Here is a 20,327-nt window from a genome sequence, read left to right as displayed (position 1 = left end):
TATCGTATTGCAAGTACAATGAAGAGACCCTACTTCATCATATTTACGACGTCGTCTGCTCCCCAAGGAAGCTGCCCTTTTGTCGAAATTCCCTTCAAAACTTACGGGTTGTGACGTATTGCAAGGAGAACTGATGGAGCGCGCGTTGCGCGCGTTAGATACAATACACGTCAAACATGGAGTACTGCCAAGTGTTTGGTTGTAATAATTATTCCTCGGAAACCAAGGGTAAATAGTTTCATCGGTATCCAGACCAACACAATTGCACTGAAATATTAAAGCTATATAGGTAGCAGCTCTGAGAGTAATAACATATCACATTTCGTATATGAGGGCATTTGAATGACCCTACCTTTCAGAGGATATTTCTTCTATGATACTCTACCACGCTGACAAAATTCACAAATTATTTTGACACCTTACCCAGAACTCAACCTGCAATTTCGTCGTGTAACGACTTTACACAACAGTTGGGTGGTTCACTCCTTACACAGGGGTTGTGTTAAGTTGTGTAAAAAAAATTAAAAAAATCAATAAAAAAAATCACACAACTTAACACAACCCCTGTGTATTAAAGGAGTGAACTACCCAACTGTAAAGTCGTTACACAACGAATTTACAGTGTAGCGTTGATGCAGACATGATTATATGTATCAACATTGTCTGATAGGTATTGTTATCATAGAGTAGTAGTATTATAATACTTTTATTAATTTCGCTTATTTTTGTTGTTGTTGTGGATGCCTAAGTTGGTTTGTTTATTTACATTCAAGCATCGAATTGAAGTTGTAAAAACCAGTGTTGTCGTCAGGTACACATTTCTTTGTCGACATGTCGGCTCAAATATATTGCCGACGTCGACAACTGTCTATAAAACGATGATCTATAAATGTTAACGTTAAAGACAACATACTGCCATATACCTAATATGAAAAAAAATCATAGACCGCTAATTTCTAGGGGTCTAACGTCTCGGTTATGTTCACAAAAGAAATGATTATTCTGTTTTTCTTTTCAAATTCACATTACGACAATTTAGATATCACAGCACACTACAGCGAGAGATATCAAAGCTGAAACTTGAATTATGGAGCTTTATAATTACGGGGCTTATTTGTCCGATATGTGCGAATGAATGAAGCAATAATAACAAATGTATAGTTTAAAAAAAAAAATGTTTTACCAAGTTCAATAATTGTACATCATTATGAAAAATAAGTTGTTGGTAAGTTTGGTACGTTGGCAACTTCAAAAACAAAAACATGTATTTGCATTAACACATAGATAAAAACAGAGCGAAGGATAAAAGAGACCATAAGAAATTAGGAGGAAAGGATTATTTGTTGAACTCTAATAGAAACCTGAGTAAAACGTGTCAAAGTTGGGCAAAAATGAAACTAAAGTCGTGTTTGTTTGGAAATAAAGATATATGGAAAAAGAAAGGGATAAGAAAGAGAGAGGGGAGAAAGAAAGAAAAGGAGAAAGAGAGAGAGAGAGAGAGAGAGGGATAGAGAGAGAGAGAGAGAGAGAGAAAGAGAGATATTGTAAAAGAGAGAAAAATGGGGCACCATCTCCAACCGAAGCTTCACGTCTAGCTCTTATTCAACCTTTGATCTCTTTCTCAGGAGCTTAGACCCTGGATGAGGGTCATTGAATCTTTTATCCAGCCCTTTTCTCGTATTATTATTTTTCTCTTTTTTGTTCTCTTGCGATTCATTCCGCGATACGAACGGGCATAAACAAACAAAAGGATTCGCTTTAAAGGCAATAATCACATTCGCAGGAATTTGACAGGTTCAATTTTTGAGGTAGGCAGTTAGTTAAATTTGAACAAGAACAAGGCTAGCCTCGCTATCTTCTGCGCGGGTGAATTCGGAAAGCGATCACACGGATAAACAAGTATACAACTGTGTTTGTGACAAAGGTTGTTTGCAGATTGTTCTTGGGTTATTTTCTCTTGTGATTGGGAGGAATTCGTGATTAATGAGACAGGGGAAAGATCATCTGCAGCAATGAAGTTCGATGATATCATGATCACGATTGGAGAGTTTGGGCGCTACCAGCGTCGCACGTACAACCTATGCTGTCTTTTTGCTTTCTTGACTGCCTTTCACCTGTTGGCTTCAGTCTTTATCACCGGTTCGGCTGATCACTGGTGTAAGGTAAGTTGTGATGTTAGAACACCTGAGTCATACCTGTCTAGAACTGACAGGTTACTGCACAGTCGAACCGCCACACCTAACTCCACACCGCCTCCAAAGTGACCTACTCCATCTTAGCCATTTAAAGTAAACGCCAATTTGAATTGTTTCCTAGTTTTTTATCCGGATTTTCCGAATTTGAGAAAGAGGGTTACAATGTTATTTAGTACTGAGTATTAGACACTCCCGTACGAAAGAATGCCATTAAGTCAATGTCAACACAAAGGATTTTGATTGAATGCCAACGTTAGATACACTTCAGAGGCTCGAACCATGAACCTACTACGAAGTTCATGTTCGAACCAAGGTAAAATTGCATTATATTAGTGATTGATGTCTAGGTGTCTTGATTTTTGTATGTCATTTCGGTACATAAATATCAAATAAAATGCAATAAAAAATAAAGGGTTTGGACCATTTTATGCCCTGGAACAATAATCTGTTCTTACCATTTTATGGCCTGGAAAAATTTCCTGCCTATCACTTTGAAGAAAAGAAGGGTCAATACTCGTAAAGCGTAACTTTCAGGATTTGTGATTAAGACCTAAAATGACTTGTTTATTAAGCTTGTGTCTATTTTCCGCCTAGATTCCGGAGTGGGATGAGGTGAATTGCACTGAATGGGGCTACAATACGACAGAAGAGTGTCAAGAGCTCAAGCGAAGCATTGGCATACCGTCAAACATATCCGAGACCGGTGACGTCACGTATGCGCAATGTTCGCGGTACAACCTGTCTGGTATCGACTACTTCCGTCCTGACCTTGACCTTAGTGGACGTGACGTCGTATCATGTGATGCAGGATGGGTATATGATAGGAGTGTCTTTCAGTCTTCCATTGTCATAGATGTAAGTCGTGGACCTTTAAAGTAATATGATCACTTTGACATTTCAGCTGGTAAACATTCATGGATGTAGGGCATATCCCACGAAAAATATTTTCTTTTATGAAATTTTTCCCTCAAAATTTACCTCCTTTGAATATTGAGTAATTTCACCTCCGTTTCATATATTTTTTTCAACGGCGTAAAATCAGGGGTCATATTCCCGTGGCATTAGGGCAGTTAATATGTCTTGTGACTGAAAGATTAACTGTGTTTCATTGGGCACTGCATGCTCCGACATATGCTCCGGGACGCGCATATTTTTTTTACACAACTTTTTAGCCATTTTCGCGAAAAAAATTCCAAGAAGTGCTCTGGTGAAAGAGTCTAGGTTGTCAGCGCACGCACGTACACCCAGGGAAGGGAAGATGATAGAAAGGGGAAAACAAGGATAGTGGAGAGGATATGGAGAAGGAAAAACAAAGAAATACATAAGGAAAGAGAAGAGGATAAGTCAAAGGAAGAACATAATAATACATAATTGAAGAGCTAAGAGGATCGGATATAGACTAAGGAAAGGGGAAATAGATAAAGAAGGAAAAATAAGGGAATGTATCAGATTAAAACAAAGAAAAAGATGACGAAGGAGAAAAGGATAGATTGAAGGAGAAACAAAGAAATACCTAAAACTAAAGAGAAGAGGTTAGAATAAAGGAGAACAAAATAAATACATAAGGAAAGAGAATAGGGGAAAGTTCAAGGAAAAACAAAGAAACTAACGAAGGAGAAAAAGGATAGATTGAAGAGAAAAAAAGAAATACCTGACAAAAGAGAAGAGGATAGAGTGAAGGAGAACACAGAAATACATAGTGAAAGAGAAGAGAGGATAGATTTAACCCGAAACAAATAACGAGTATAAACATGTCCAGCTCTAGCAATCCAACAAAACTGCAAAGGGTAATGCTAGACTCCGTCTCTAGTCGTTTGCACTGTATATTTGACTGAAATGGCAAAACAGTTGTGTAAAAAAAATATGCGCCTCCGGGACAATATTGACAATTGCTCCCAGCCACGCGAAAGTATTGGAATAGGCATGGGGTTGCAATAAATCACTTTGGAAATAGCAAATGTACAAATGAACTCCCTATTATCAGGGAGGTGACTCCTGGCTATTATCCACGCATCTTTTAAATATTGATAAGTCCCACTTTGTGCATTTTAGAATAATCACTGCCAAAGTGATGAAGGCGCTTCATGAATACCATTTGTTGCCTTCGTAGATTGTACAGTCCCCCCCCCCCGCCCCCTCCTGTTTATTCTTTACACCAGCCCTCTCTCAAATGTTATTAACCTTCATCAGAATATTCAACACACTATGTATGCAGACGACACCCAGATTTATGTAACTCTTCACCCAAACAGCAGGACAGTAGCCGCGAACAAACTCACCAGTTGCCTCAATGAAATCAAAACCTGGTCTTTTCAAAACTGTCTCTGCCTTAATGATTCAAAATCTGAAATGATTCATATTGCTTCTAAATTTCGGAACTCAGACCCCTTTCCTGATCTTGTTATGAGTGATGGCTCTCTCAGTTGTTGTGCTTCTGTGCGTGACCTTGGTTTAAATATTAAATATTGACAGCAATCTTACTTTCAAACAACACATTAGTAATATTTGTAAGTCTGCTTCCTTTGGTATATATAAGATCAGTAGAATCAGGAGGCTACTTGACCGACCCACAACTTCAAAATTAGTCCATGCTTTTGTCTCGACCCATATCGATTACTGTAATTCTTCTCTTTCTGGCCTCCCTCAGTCACATCTAGTCCCACTTCAAAGGGTACAGAATAGCGCTGCTCGGCTTGTGACTCTCTCGCGTAAATCAGAGCACATAACTCCAATATTGAACTCACTACATTGGCTTAAAATTCACCACCGCATATCCTTCAAAATTCTTCTCCTGTGCTACAAAGCTATCAATGGCTTAGCCCCCTCTTACCTTTCCGATCTCATATCCTTACGTTCCCGTACGTCGTCACGAACACTTCGTTCATCTTCCACATTACTGTTAACACCTGGACCCCGCACTAACACCCGGTATGGTGACCGCGCCTTTTCAGTTATTGCCCCCGCTCTCTGGAACAAACTGCCCGCCTTTATTCACTGCGCCCCCTCTGTATCTCAATTCAAATCTCTACTCAAAACCTATCTTTTCAAATTGTAAATTGCAGTTGTGCGTCGGTCAATGGAGGTGCGCACCATATTTGTCTTTATTTAGTTGATTGCCACTGTTTTTCTTACCTTATCTATGTTACTTTTGTATTTTTGCTTTTTCTTCTAATTTAATTCTACGGGTTATAGTCTTCTCTTAATCAGAACACTGTGCGCTTAGAAACATCAGTATTAAGCGCCTAATAAATGTTATGTATTATTATTATTATTATTATTATTTCGTAACTTTCATACTTTCATGAACACGTATCCAACATTCGTATCGATGGGTTTTACAGTTATCTGCTCACACGAAGAGCGGCTTGTTTGTTTGTTGTTTAGTTTTAGGATTATGATTATGGTTCGGGCTAGCTATTATATTGGGTCCAAGGTTCGTATTAGGGTTATGGTTATGGTTTAAGGTTTATGTTTAGGGTTAGGGTTATATACTATGTTGGGTTCTGGGTTAGGATTAAGGTCATGATTAAGGTCGGGGTTACGGTTAGGTTTAGGGTTATGTTTAGGGTTAGGGTTAGGGTTAGGTACAACTTCCGATCAATATAACTCATGCTCCCCTAAGATCTAATAATTATTTGTTTCTTCTTTTGGACTTTATATCACCAGTTTGACCTTGTGTGTGGCTCCAGTTATCTAACGTCTGTCTCACAGTCTCTGTATTTTCTCGGTGTACTAATCGGGTCTCTAGTTTTTGGACACATCTCCGACATGTAAGTATGACAGACTAATTTATCATCTTCAGTTTGTGTTGAACTTCATTAAAATATTTGGTTGAGTTTTTACCTTGCCATGTGAAAAACAAGCTATAAGTAATTTGGAAAGGTTGATTGAGTGGGCCTATAAGCATGATATGAACGGGTCTACGGTTGTTTTTAATCGTCAAAATGATAAGAAATTGATTAGAAATCATATGCATTGCATACGAAAATGTGTAAATTAAGGTGACATGGAAAGTTTATCAAAATTTGTCATCTATTCCTCATCATAGTTATTGTTGTTTACCAGGGTATGTTAAAAGCGATTCGTTCCATGGGGCATTTTTACCATGATATTGTTTCAAAGGGATTACAGACAATTGATAATTATAGGCCAGATCGAACACTAATATTTACCATTTATATAAATACTTATCAGTTCATAATTACTTATCATTAATACAATTACAATAAACGATTTTTTTTATCTTCTTCAGTTTCGGTCGCCAGAAAAGTCTCTTTTTCTCCTGTGGCTTTATCCTAGTTACGGGAACGGCCGTTGCATTTTCCCCGAATGTCTGGGTATACGCCATCCTCTATCTTCTGGTCGGAGCTGCGATGTACGGCACGCTCATCTCTTCGTTTGTCCTCGGTGAGAACAAGTATAATGCTTGCCATATCTGTTGCTACTACTGCAACAACCGCTTCTTATAATGATTATTGTCATTGCTGCTGGACTACCACTACTACTACTATAACTGTGTTCTTACCACCTCTACCTCATATTGAAAAGCATGGGGGGGGATGTTTTACAATGATCAACATTATTTAGTCACGATGAAGATATTATCAATAATCAAATAAAATCACGGTGATGATAATAATAATGAATTATAACAATAAATAGAAGAACTAGAACTACAATCGTATAAGAACTATTTATGTAGAGTGATGCCCGTGTTTCTACATTATAGATGAAGAAACAGTGGAGTTGCGAAGGAACAAAGAAAGGCATTAAAAGTAGCCAGAAACGGTCAAAATGGCGCCTTTGAAGAGTTCAGTGACCTTGGACAGATACCGTAGATAATGCCTATGAAGTGTGAACGGAAACAGGGTGGAGAAAAGGACCTAGATAGGGCTCACAAGTACTACGTGCAAAACGAAAGGGTTTTGGGTGGAAGAAAAAGAAGAATTCAGAACGCGAACGAAACGGTGAGGACGAAGATGATGATGATATTTTATGCAAAACATAAACACCCATTGCTTTGTTTCAAATTGCATTGTAACCAACCGCATGTAATTGATCTGATCTTTACTCAAACAGGTACTGAAATGGTCGGTCCGTCAAAGCGTTACCTGGCCGGGATGATAATAGAACTCTATTTTTCTGTCGGATATATGCTACTAGCTGCCATTGCGTATCTCATCAGAAATTGGCGCCATCTTCAGCTATTTATCTCTCTCATCTCTCTAGCTTACTTCATGCTTTATCCGTAAGTAGATAAAGGGAATGATTTTAGAAAGTGGCTAGTAAAGTCTGGTTGTCTGAAGTCTCAAATTCCAACAGGTTTATTGCCCTTGTATTAAAGTAAAATGTTCAAATACAATTCATTGATGTTTATACAAAATAGTTGTAATGGAATTATACAATAAACATCATCAAAACTACCATTCGTATGATCGATGTTGATTGGAGTTTAAAATTATTGTTTCATTCCAACCTTTGATATGACACGTATGATAATTGTTTTGAAAATGTCCTCTTCTATCCTCCTTCTCCTCCTCCCTCATTCTCTGTCTTCTGTGTCCCTTCTTCTACTCCTCCTCCCCTTCTTTCTTCTTCTACTACTTCTTCTTTCTCTCCTTCTTTTTCTCCTTCTTTTTCTCCATCTTTCTCTCCTTCTTTCTCTCCTTCTTTCTCTCCTTCTCTCTCTCCTCCTTTTTCTCCTTCTTTCTCTCCTTTTCTCTCCTTATTTCTTTCCTTCTTTCTCTTCTTATTTCTCTCCTTATTTCTCTCCTTCTTTCTCTCCTTCTTTCTCTCCTTTTTCTCTCCTTCTTTCTCTCCTTCTTTCTCTTCTTCTTTCTCTCCTTCTTTCTCTTCTTCTTTCTCTCCTTCTTTCTCTTCTTCTTTCTCTCCTTCTCTCTCTCCTCCTTTTTCTCCTTCTTTCTCTCCCTTTCTCTCCTTATTTCTCTCCTTCTTTCTCTCCTTCTTTCTCTCCTTCTTTCTCTCCTTTTTCTCTCCTTCTTTCTCTCCTTCTTTCTCTTCTTATTTCTCTCCTTATTTCTCTCCTTATTTCTCTCCTTCTTTCTCTCCTTCTCTCTCTCCTCCTTTTTCTCCTTCTTTCTCTCATTTTCTCTCCTTATTTCTCTCCTTCTTTCTCTTCTTATTTCTCTCCTTCTTTCTCTCCTTCTTTCTCTCCTTCTTTCTCTCCTTTTTCTCTCCTTCTTTCTCTTCTTCTTTCTCTCCTTTTTTCTCTTCCTCTTTCTCTCCATCGTTAAATTAGCTTCTTACCTGAGTCTGCCCGATGGCTGATGGCGAAGAAGAAACTCGAACCCGCCGAAAAGATTATTCGAAAAGCCGCTAAAGTCAACCGAGTTAAACTACCCGATATCTTGTTTGAAGAGCGTGAATTCATGAATAAGGTATGAAACTTTAAACCACGATCTCTATATCCCTCTCTTTCTCTCCTTTTCTCTCTCTCTGTCTGTCTTTCTTTCTTTCTTTCTTTCAGCTATATTATTTGATGTCATTTAATGTTTATCAATGTCGTGTCCTGAGGCAAAACATACATTTCTCTCTCTTTACCTAGGTGAAGTTAATGGATACCCGATAGGTAGTAAACACATTGAAATGGCGGATCTAAAGCCGTGGGTATAATATAAAACTTCACATCGAACGAAGTAGATTTATAAAAGATGCGCTATATAATATAATGGTTAATTGCCATGCTGTATTAATGGCCAATCACCATCAGAAGGGGAGAAAATGTGGTTAAAAAAATTACAATTTTTGTTGTTGTTGTTTTAAATGCTATATTTCATTTTCCATCTCTTTTAGAGCGGTGGAAACACTGGGCGACAGCCTAATGTCTTCGATCTATTCCGCACTCCACGGCTCCGTCGAAATACGCTTAACTTGATTTTCAATTGGTAAGTAGTAATGATGTGTTGTTTATGGATCGGAATCGTTTTCGCACAAGAGTAATATAGTTGTACATGTACTAAAACATGAATTCCAAACCTTTAACAAAAATCGTCTCCTTTCCGTTTCTTCATCTTTTTGCAATGTTATCATTATCATCACCGTGTTGCTGTTATTGTGGTACTTATTATTTATCACAATTAAATTATGTTATTATCACTATCAATAGTATTGTTATTTTCATTATTATCATTATTATTATTACTGTTAGCATCATAATCGTCATTATCAATATTATCTACTCAGGATCGTTAACACGCTTGTCTATTACGGGTTGAGCTTGAGCACAGATTCTCTTGGTGTCGACATCTACCTCGCTTTCTTCGTCTCTGGAGCTGTCGAGATCCCCGCATACACCTCCGTGCTCTTTGGCATCGAGTACTTTGGTCGAAGGCCCATGATTGTCTCCTACATGATAGCCGGTGGTATTGCCTGTCTTGCCACCATCTTCATACGTGAGTGTTTAGAGATCATCCAGTCATAGATGTGTGATGGGAGGGGGCATGTCCGGACAGTTAACAAACATAAAGCTTTCTCTTTTGCCTTCTGATTCAACGAAAGATATTCATTTTTATAATATTGTCGAATCAACTGTCCGAAAACGCAACGTATGCGCAAAAAGTCGGGCACCTCCCTCGAATATCCACATTATATTTGGCCAGCAAGATGCCCAAATAGTTTCATATTCGGGCAGGAGTAGCCGGAATATGTAATTTCTCACCACAATCAAAAGTTTCAAAATTTGTGAACACTCGCTTCGCGTGAGCGAAACATTTATAAACGGGAGTGTTGGTTCGGACAAAACGTGTCAACGCCCTCGCGAAAATGTGCCAATACACATCTGTTCGATAGAGTTGACAATTAGGCCCTGTAATATAAAGAGTTGCGATTGATCCGAATGAATCACAAGTCCTCTAATCAATTTCATGGTTGCAGTCTCCTATCTCTTATGTACAAATAAATTGCGATTGGGCGCCACTGTTTATAAGACAGGGGCCTGTTCAGGCAATGTATGTTGCAGAAACTGTCTGAAAGAAATGGGAAAAGATAATAAGAAAAATAATTGCGAGATTTTCGATTGATCAAAATGAAAAGAAATCGACTCAATCTTGCTAAAAATATCATGCACTGCACGCTGAAATAAGTATTTGGGGAACACGCACATGTGGCGCGAAAGTTTGGTTGAAACTTCTCCATTATTTCTCGTCGATTATAATTCGAATATGGCAGGTCTTTTCTCTCTCATCTTATCTGCAGATCGAAAAATTGCAACTTCCTTTATTATGATTTGGATGTTACATTTATGTTCAAAAGTCGCATGTATATAGTAAAGACAATCCAATTATTATAACCTCTAAAATGATGGGGGAGGGGGTTATTTTTCACAAATTATTTGGTTATTTGCTTTAAAGTTTCTTAGATATATTTCGTTGTATGATTCTTTTTTGTTATCTATTGTTGCCTTTTTTTTTCTTTTTTTTTAAACCATTAACCTTTACATGGATTTCCTATTAAACCCAAAGCCGCCGGTCCAGGACGGGTAGCCGTTGCGATGATCGGGAAATTTGGTATCGCTGGATCGTTCGCCATCGCTTACTTGTATCCTGCTGAGATATTCCCGACACCTATCAGGTAATTTTGTTGTTGTTGTGATTTTCGATTTCTCTAAATATGTTAACAGTTTTCATCATGTTTATACTTTAATCTTTATTTAAGTGAAAAGGTATAGTTGTTATTTCTATTTATTGGACTATATTGCTTTATTGCTATAGTTCTGTTACACATTATGCGTAATAGATAGGAAAACAAATTTAAATGTAAAAGTTCAATAATTGAATCCAGAGAAATCCAACTTAGCATTACTTTTATGTCGTCGAGGTTTAGTGGTCTGACGGATACGTCGAAGGTCTGTGGATCACATGGGTCACAGTTCGAGTCCCGCCGCGACACCAGGGCTGTTTTTCCTCTTCTTGTCTTTTCCTGCAATTATTATTACCCCAGTAATTGCCGGGTAGGCTCACCCCTTTAGTTGCACATTCGGTTTAATGCCTTGCCAATAGACGTTATTGTTCGGGCTGAGCTTCGAACCCTCAACCCTTGGATTGAGAGTCAAGAGAATGAACCACTCTGCCCCGACACCTCCAACAGCGTTATTATGTTGAAAATTAACATATTTCATGTCTATCTCTAACTCCTACATTTGTATATCTGCAGAATATACATGGTATACATCAACCAGTGAATTATTGGAACATGCACATAAATAGGGAATGTTCTTGGTAAAAGCTGATGAACCTGGTGTACTGTATTTTCTTTCTAATCCCGATCTTCAGGGCGGCTGGTTTAGGGATGTGTGCCATGGCATCGAGGGTGGCCGGTATGATCTCCCCGCTGATTATCCTGCTTGGGGATTACTGGAAACCCCTCCCATTCCTCATCTTTGGGATCTCCTCCATTTTAGCAGGAATCCTGGCCCTCTTCCTCCCCGAAACCAAGGGGAGGCGGGTGCCAGAGACCATCGAAGAGGGGGAGAACTTTGGCAGGTTAGTAGTCCACATGTAAACCTCTTCATAAGGAATAATTGTGATCGGTCGAGTTTGCACGGGAAGATCTTAACCCCCCCCCCCACGATCCTTGATTTTTATTGATGATGAAAATGAGGATGCAATCAAAATGATTAATTATGATTGCATAGCTCAAAGGGATATTTGGTTATACTGATGAGGCTACCCTGGGTAATCAAGACTTATTATTACAACTTAGTATTGCATTATTATTAGTAGTAGTTGTAGTAGTATTCGTAGTAGTAGTATTGTTTTATATATTGTTATGAATATTATTATTGTTATTATTATTATTAATAATAAAAGGAATTAAAGAAATATGAATAGATGGTCGATAATTTTGATTATATTATGGTAAATTACGATGAAAATGATGATGATGCTAGTACGTGTTGGTAAGGACTGAACAAACAAATGACAGAACTGATAGTTCATCTCTACGCTCTGTTTAAATCAAACACTATTATCAGGGAGATCCTTCTTCAATTGTATACAATTTCTACTGCTTTACCTCAATACATATTTCTTCATGACATATTTTGTTGAATACAACAATAACATGTATCAATCTCAATTCTATGTCGCATATACACATGTAACAAAGCGCATACCAAGTAAGTTTATGACTTACAACCCCTATGTTATACGAATCAATAAATAAAGGATTTAACTTAAACAGATTCGAGATAATTATTATTCTAAATATTCTGTTTACCTATGCCGTGTATATGATAATATTCCGTTTCACCACTTTACTATTATCCGTTGCCCCTTGTGAAACAGCTTTACCCAGCTTAAACTAAGTCACGAACTGAAATGTAACATTTTCTACGGTTTCGGATTTTATTTCGTTAGAACTCTTCTAAATGAACCTGGTGATGATGAATACAACATGAGTGAAAGTCCAGAGATGACATCACCAAGCGACTTCAAGTATCAGAAAGCTCCCGACGTCGACACCGCCATCGAAACCTGAACTCGGGCAGAAAATGTTACAGAATTGTAGTTGGCCTACTGGCGATACACAAATAAAATAACAACATCAATCAGAAAATGAGATGATAGTCTAAATTTTAATTCAACAATTAAACGTTGAAAAATATGAATAATCTGATTGTTATTTACTATGGGTTGAATTAAATAAACACTGACATAATAACAGACCATTGTATACATTGATTACCAACAGTATAGTGTGTATGTTAAAGAATATGGCATATTAATCAAACTGTTAATCTGTTGTGTATTAAACCCATGATACCCATCGAGTTTTTACGATTTTTAATAAAAACTATCTACATGTACTTTTGTTTAGTTCTTTACCTCTTAGCTAATACAATAGCTAGAACTTAAAGAACTGAAAAGATCTGAAATCGAATAACGGTGCTATACCTTTGAAAGACCAGCCACAGTCATGATAAGATCAATTTCATGTAACAAAATTAGAGACGCAGTAAAAATCTTATTTTTTTTATCACGTTTATCATAAAACATGTATATATTATACATGTACTAACTGCATAAATGGAGTGCCTTTTTAACATGATACAGCTTTATAACATAACTTGAATTAACCAAAGTAACAGTACTCTATAAAGTATATAAATAAAAACAGTACGACGGTATTGTGCTGCCACGCTTTTATTCCGACTGTGTAATATATATATATAAAGTCTACTTAATGAGTCATTTTGTCACTCCAAATGTCCCTCTAATGACGCCTTTAGTAAAATATATTTTTGGAGTAAGAAAATGATTCATTAAGTAGACATTATCATTAGGAGGACAATTTGGTGTCCTCTTAACGTTTTTTACGTTTTTTATTTCTCATAGAAGGCCAAATTGTATTATAGCCTATGGAATTTTACCCCCCCCCAAATCGTTAAAAATTCATTTTTTGTTCAAACGAAAAGCACATCCACCCCGACGTACGTTATCACTAGCTCTTTCATTTGAACCCTCATGCCCTATTGACTTTTGAAAGTTCACCCACCGTAATTTGATCAAAATAGGTTGCAAGCTCGTCATTGCCTATAATACACATGTGAAACAAGTCGAACTTTGGACTCAGTTTGCCAAGCGATTTTAAGATTATAGGTCAAGTACACAAAGGATAAGAAGCATGAATTATCATAGATCACTTCTGCTTGGTCATTATGTCTATTTCATCCAACCCCCCACTGTAATTTTTCCATTTAGTAAAAGCAAACATTTTGCCGAGGTAAGCAAAATCATGAATATTCACATGTTCATGAACGGTCAGACAATACAGCCTTTAAGTACGTAACGTATAGTGAATGGGAATGGGCGATGATCCGTCCATGAGGTAAAGGTCAGTGGTTTGTGCTGGCAATTTAATGTTCCAGCGAGCGAAAATGAGACAATCGGAGCAATATGTTAGGTGTGAACAATAAGTTATTCTTGGGTGTCTTGATGGTTTCACAGTTACCATTTAAGTTCCGTGGTGATAATCCCGTGGCTGTTGGCATATTTTCATTGCACCAGTTGATAACTGGTCTTTGTGCATATTTCCAGTTGCACCAGTTGATGACTGACTGTTGGCATATTTCCAGTTTAACCAGCTGACACCGATTAATTTGCTTATGCAATATGGGGTGCGTGCAGATCTATATATTTAAAACAATTTATCTGAATTTACAGCATTTTTCTTAATTACTGATGAGTTAGTTATATGCAATTCATTTCGAAAATACTACAAATATAAATTACCAGTTATTAGGACATTTCGCTACTTCGTATAACTTACATTTACTATGAACTAAAATAATTTCAATAAAATAAAAGTATATCAAAAAGTTTCGATTTTTTTTAAAAATGTAAGTCTACTTAATATTACCAATGCCTTTACATTGGAAATACAGACGTATCAGTTTTGAAGTGTTGTTGTCGTTCAACTGGTTGGAAGTTTTAGTTTTACCAAATGGTTCTAACGGCTCAGCTAGACCAGTTGAATTCTAACTTTTTATCTATCTATCTATCAGGCTATAGTTCATCCAGACGTTGGACAAAGCCCTCTTCATAACATTTCCACTCTCTTCTGTCTCTAGCTGTCCTAGTCCAAGCGGCCGTTCCCATGTATGATGTTATGTCATCTCTCCATCTTCTCTTCTGCCTTCCTCTTCTTCTCTTTCCCATCCTTGGTTGCCATTGTGAAACGATTTGTCCATTAATTGTCCTGAAGTCTTGCTACATGCCCAGCCCATCTCCACTTTGATTCTCTGACTTTCTCCATGATGTCTTTAACCTTTGTTTTCTGGCGTATGACTTTGTGGTTGATTTTGTCTCGCAGAGATAAATGCGACATCTTTCTCTCCATATCTCGTTGTGTAGTCACAAGCTTCTGTTCTAGATCCTTTGTCAATGTTTCTGATCCATATGTCATAGTTGTTAGAATGCATTGGTTGAACATTCTTCTCCTTAGTGACATGAGTATGAATTCTATCTGGCCTGGATCAACTGGATCATTTAGCCCATTTCATTTTCCAGGGTATCAACTTGACCAGTTGCAACTGGCTTTCTCTTCTGGGATGTTTGTACCCCCACCCCCCTCTTATCCTAAACTGCTTCCGGCGTGCCTGGACGTAATTATGGAAGATCCAAAACACGATGTTCGAAAACGGGATGAGAACGTCATTATTTTGGTTAATTTATTGTGTAACATTTGCGTAATTTTGGGATTGAACGCGGGTTACAGTAACATATTTCCTCTTCGACGTAAATTTCACGTGAATGAAGAACATGATTCATCTCAAGTCAGCCTCGTAATATTCACGTGAATTTCACGCAGATATTTTTGTATCTGTGACGCGTTTCTAAATCTTCTAAAGAATGTGATAATTTCGTTAATGAAGATGTAATTTCACCACCAAACAAAAACGGTAGTATTATGTTTACAAACCATGGTCTCCAAGGTAGGGATAATCACGTTATTATAATGATATTGCGTGATTTAGTGTACCTGTGTTTTAAGTGACCTAGTGCATGTCTATGGTTACCTGCACGAAAGTGTGGATACACATGCAATTTTTTACTTGAAAAAGTGTATACAAGCGTTATAATAGCCTATATAGGTTATGTAACTATAAGAATCTTGATAGACCTTCACACATAGCCTAATTATTCATTTTAAATGTTGCAGGCGTGATTGGGATAAGTTGAATCATAGTTTATTATGAATGGAAAAAGATGATTATATGATAAGTTTTAGGCCTACGATTTCCAGCATGAAAATATATAAGCCTACAAATTTTGATTAAGATTATTAGGCTGTGTATGAAAGTGCATGTTGATGTTTCTAAATTCTAATTTATTGTTAAAGCCCCTCTTAAAGGCTAAGTCCACTCCAAAAGTAAGTTACTTTCAATAGAATCAGAAAAATCAGACAAACCAATCAAAAATAGTTTGAGCAAAATGGGATAAATAATAAGAAAGTAGTTTAATGACATGAAAAACTTTAAAAATCACTACACAAATGGGCAACTTACTCATGAGCCTGTGACGTATGGTCCTTACTATCCACCAATTATTTTCTTTATATTGATAATATAAATTTCCTATTTCCCCCCTAAGAATCTTATTTCTTCACACCAGCATCCAAGTTAGATTGATAGTAACATGTTTTTGTGTGGATGCACTAATATAGATTTTTTTTCTTCTCTCAGTTAAATCATGAAAAATGTGATTTTGATAAACTATTGATATAAATATCAATAATTATGAAAATACAATATTCAGAAAATAGTATATATAATGGTTTATTTATTCAAAAATCACAATGCAGCCTAAAGGCTGAAATGCACGATTTTTTTAATACAAATCTTTGACATAAAAACAGATTATAATGAACATTGTAAAAAGCATTACACAAAATAATAACTGCATACAAAATTAGTAACACAATATATTTAACTAATATTCTTTTACAATTTAAACCGAAATAGCTAGGATTATCTGATGGTATAAAGGCACTTAGATTAATAGTTGTCAGATTGAGAGAGGGAGAGAGAGAATCAAGAAGGGAGAGAAAAAAGGAGGGAGTCAGAGAGGAAGAACTATAGTGTTGGAAGAAAAAATACCATAAGGGAGAAACTAAGAATCAGGAGTGACGAAAGCCAGAAATAGGTATAAATAGATATAGGTGTTTTTGAATGCTTCATCGTCAGATGAGAGAGCAAACCAGGTACAACGAATACATGATATATTGATAAGTGAATATTGTAACATTAAAATACAGTTCATCATTTAAAAAGGTTGTATGCTTAAAATAATACTTAAAAGTGAAATTAGATAAATTATACATGTACACTTATACAGAGTCCACAAATAGATACAAATAGGCTATTATTTACATTTAAAACATCATATATATATGTAGTATGTTGGATGCGAGGAATAAGGCAATAAAAAAGCGAAGGCAGATGTGTATATCATAATATGTATTTGAAGTGGGAGAGCGAGAGAGAGATAGGGGAGGAATAAGATAGAAAAGGTAGTATGTGAGAGAAGGAATAACAGAAGGAGAGAAAGAGTAATATAGTAAAAGAGAGAAAATGGAAGGAGGTGAAAGAAAAAGTCAAGATTCATCAATATCCAAATCTAAGGTATGTGTAAACCGAACATCATCCATAATAACTATATACATCGATAACAATTTTCACCAATATTCACAATCTTGATATCATCAATGAATTTTAACAAAACAAACTCATCAAAGGCAATCATATGATTATTATTAACACTCTTATTATACTTTTCATGAGGTATTTAGTATGTCAATCAAGAAAGGGATGGGGCTTTTTCTGTAACTTTCTGTCCTACATCGCATTTGTACGTAGTGGATTTTATTTCAAAGTGATCGGGAACCTTCATGTTGTCTCCTAAGGGGTAACCAGCTATTGAAGTGGATAGATTTCGTAAGGGCCTGGGCAAATTTCTTACAAAGATGATCCCTTCTAACTTCAAGTTTCTCAAGACGTGTGTAGTCCAGTGCTTCATCGTAAGATAAATAAGCTGATCCCATGATCAAACGAAGGACACGTTTTTGCACTCTCTCAATTTGACTAGTTTGGAAAAAGGTAAGACCTGGGTGCCAAACGGGGGTAGCATACTCGACAAGGGGGCGAATGAAACCTGTATAAATGGTCAACAAATCACAGACTGGGATCCGAAACGGAAGTAGGGCGCTTAACATCTCTTGTTTGCTTTACGCACCATTTCTTGAACATGTTCTCCCCATTTCAAATCTGATTGTACCGTGACCCCAGGGGCGGATCCACGTAGCGATTATTCCAGCCCCCCCCCCCCCCCCCCCCCAGCCCCCCAAAACGAAAAAAAAAACCTTTATAAATCAAAAAACAAAAGCCCCCCCCCCCCGCTTATTCGCCGGCTGGCTGAGTCGGCACTAAATTTTGTGTGAAGATTTGGCTATCCCCCCCCCCTTGACGCCGTCTGGATCCTCTGCAGGCGCGGATCCACGGGGGGGGGGGGGGGGACTGACGGGTCAACAACAACAAGAATTAAAAAAAAAATAGTGGTCTAACCCCCCCGCTTATTCACCGGTGGCTGGGTCGCAACTAATATTTTCTCACGGATTGGGCCCCCCCTCTTCCCGCCGGCTGGATCCGCCACTGGGTGACCCCAAGTATTTTCACTGATTTAACCTGGTTTAAAGAGTGATCTGCAAGTGTTACGCTTAAGGGGAGTAGGTCAGTCTTATACCAAAGTACACCCTCATAGTGTGGCATTTCTTCACATTGAGACGCATGTTATTTTCATCACACCACTGCACTATTACCGTTGTAACAGACCCTAACCTATCTGCATTGTTCGTTAGGAAATTTATGATATCAATCAGGCAATGGCTGGTGGACATGCCTGATCTACTACCAAACTGTTTAGAGTCGAGATTGGGGTTCACATCTTCGAGAAGGCTCTTTACAATGAAATGTAGTGATCGTGGCGGTAGTGATCATTTTTTTTGTTTTTTTGTTGAAATTTTAAAAATTGCACCCCCCCTTGAGCGTCAGGGGGGGGGGGGGTCCATCTAAACAAAAAGGTCAAATTAACGTAAGGGGGGGGGGGGGTATTGAGCACTATTTTTTTTAAATTGCACCCCCCCCCCCCCTTGAGCGTCAGGGGGGGGGGGGGCATCTAAACAAAAGGTCAATTAACGTGAGGTGGGGGGGGGGGGGGGGTAGTGAGCACTATTTTTTGGTGAAATTTTAAAAATTGCACCCTCCCCCCCCCCCCCCCCCCCCCTTGAGCGTCCACTGTGGTAAAGAGGTAAAATTAACGTTAACAAAATGTAAAAATACATATTTTTTCCCATGGGGGGAACCCTCCCCCCTCCCTGGATCCGCCACTGTGGTTAGGGCCCAACTCCCCCCCCCCGGCAAGCTTCCTTCCTAGCCCTAGCCCCCCCCCCCCACCCCCCCCCCCCTTTTTCATCCGTACGCCAGTGGCTATATGCATATAGCAGTACAAATAGTGTACTGTAGGCACTGGGAGTTCGTAGACTAAGTCAATATAAAGTTAGTCTTAATCTTGCGCAGTGTTGTACAATATATTTCTTCATCTCCACCCGGCCAAGGGAGAATTGTCTGTCGTCTGTCGAGCTGATTATTACTTGAATATTACGAATCCGACAGCCTTCATCCTGCATCATGGCGTTCACTATTTTGGGGTTTACCGTTTCACGGCCTTTGGTTGGGAGGGGGGGGGGCGGTAGTGATCACTTTTTTTTTTTTTTTGAAATTTTAAAAATTGCTCCCCCCCCCCCCTTGAGCGTCGGGGGGGGGGGGGGGGGTCCATCTAAACAAAAAGTTCAAATTGAAGTTAGGGGGGGGGGGGGGGTAGTGAGCACTATTTTTGTTGGTGAAATTTTAAAAATTGCACCCTCCCCCCCCCCCCCCCCTTGAGCGTCAGGGGGGGGGCATCTAAAAAAAAGAAGTAAAATTAAAGGTAATACAAATTTTAGTTTTGGTATGGGGTCATGAATTTGGTTCAAATGAACATATTGGAAGCATATGCGATCCTACAATATTCACTGATCGTTGCTGTCGCGGTCGAAATCGACTCTAAAGTTATGATATTGTAAATAATAACACTTTATGTTGAATAGCTCCCTCTCAAGGTCAAGATATTAATTAAGCTATAAAACAATGTTTATTAACTAAAATCGGCCGATTAGCTATTCCCGTTCGGAAATTATATACCAAGTACCAAGTACGTATTCTGAGATTTTCATGGTCGCAGCTACCATTGTACGGCCGTAGGAGCTTTTTGAAATTTATCAAAATTTACCGGGAGTACCGGTAAATCTTTATATTCAATTTTTCTCGAAAACAGAAGTGTTTCAGGGGCTAAAATTTCTAATACTTTTAATACATTCACAGGGGCATCCAAATATATATAAATTGTAAAGAATCATTATCCACCCATTTTTTAAAATTTCCCAAAACTTTGTAATAGATCTAGATCTATACCTTTAACGTTAAAAAAAATGTAAAAATACACATTTTTTTCTTTCCCTCACCCCCTCCCTGGATCCGCCACTGTGGTTAGGGCCCAACCCCCCCCCGGCAAGCTCCCT

The 20,327-nt window shown here is 37.9% G+C and overlaps 1 protein-coding gene across 1 annotated transcript; it reads left to right on the top strand.

The window, feature by feature from the left end:
• The first annotated feature begins 1,801 nt into the window (after nucleotides 1–1,801).
• On the top strand, nucleotides 1,802–12,893 carry LOC756287 (organic cation transporter protein). The gene is made up of 11 exons (XM_030995520.1): nucleotides 1,802–2,162; nucleotides 2,790–3,050; nucleotides 5,862–5,965; nucleotides 6,448–6,602; nucleotides 7,275–7,443; nucleotides 8,455–8,593; nucleotides 9,009–9,100; nucleotides 9,399–9,607; nucleotides 10,676–10,784; nucleotides 11,486–11,695; nucleotides 12,572–12,893. The coding sequence occupies exons 1-11, from the start codon at nucleotides 2,013–2,015 to the stop codon at nucleotides 12,690–12,692; spliced, it is 1,719 nt and encodes a 572-aa protein (XP_030851380.1). The 5' UTR covers nucleotides 1,802–2,012; the 3' UTR covers nucleotides 12,693–12,893.
• The last annotated feature ends 7,434 nt before the right edge of the window (nucleotides 12,894–20,327 follow it).

Source organism: Strongylocentrotus purpuratus, unplaced genomic scaffold (genome assembly GCF_000002235.5).
Source record: "Strongylocentrotus purpuratus isolate Spur 01 unplaced genomic scaffold, Spur_5.0 spur5_scaffold_21, whole genome shotgun sequence".
Lineage (NCBI taxonomy): Eukaryota > Metazoa > Echinodermata > Echinoidea > Camarodonta > Strongylocentrotidae > Strongylocentrotus > Strongylocentrotus purpuratus.
Note: the sequence above shows the minus strand (reverse complement) of the source record. Positions and strands in the feature narration are given on the sequence as shown.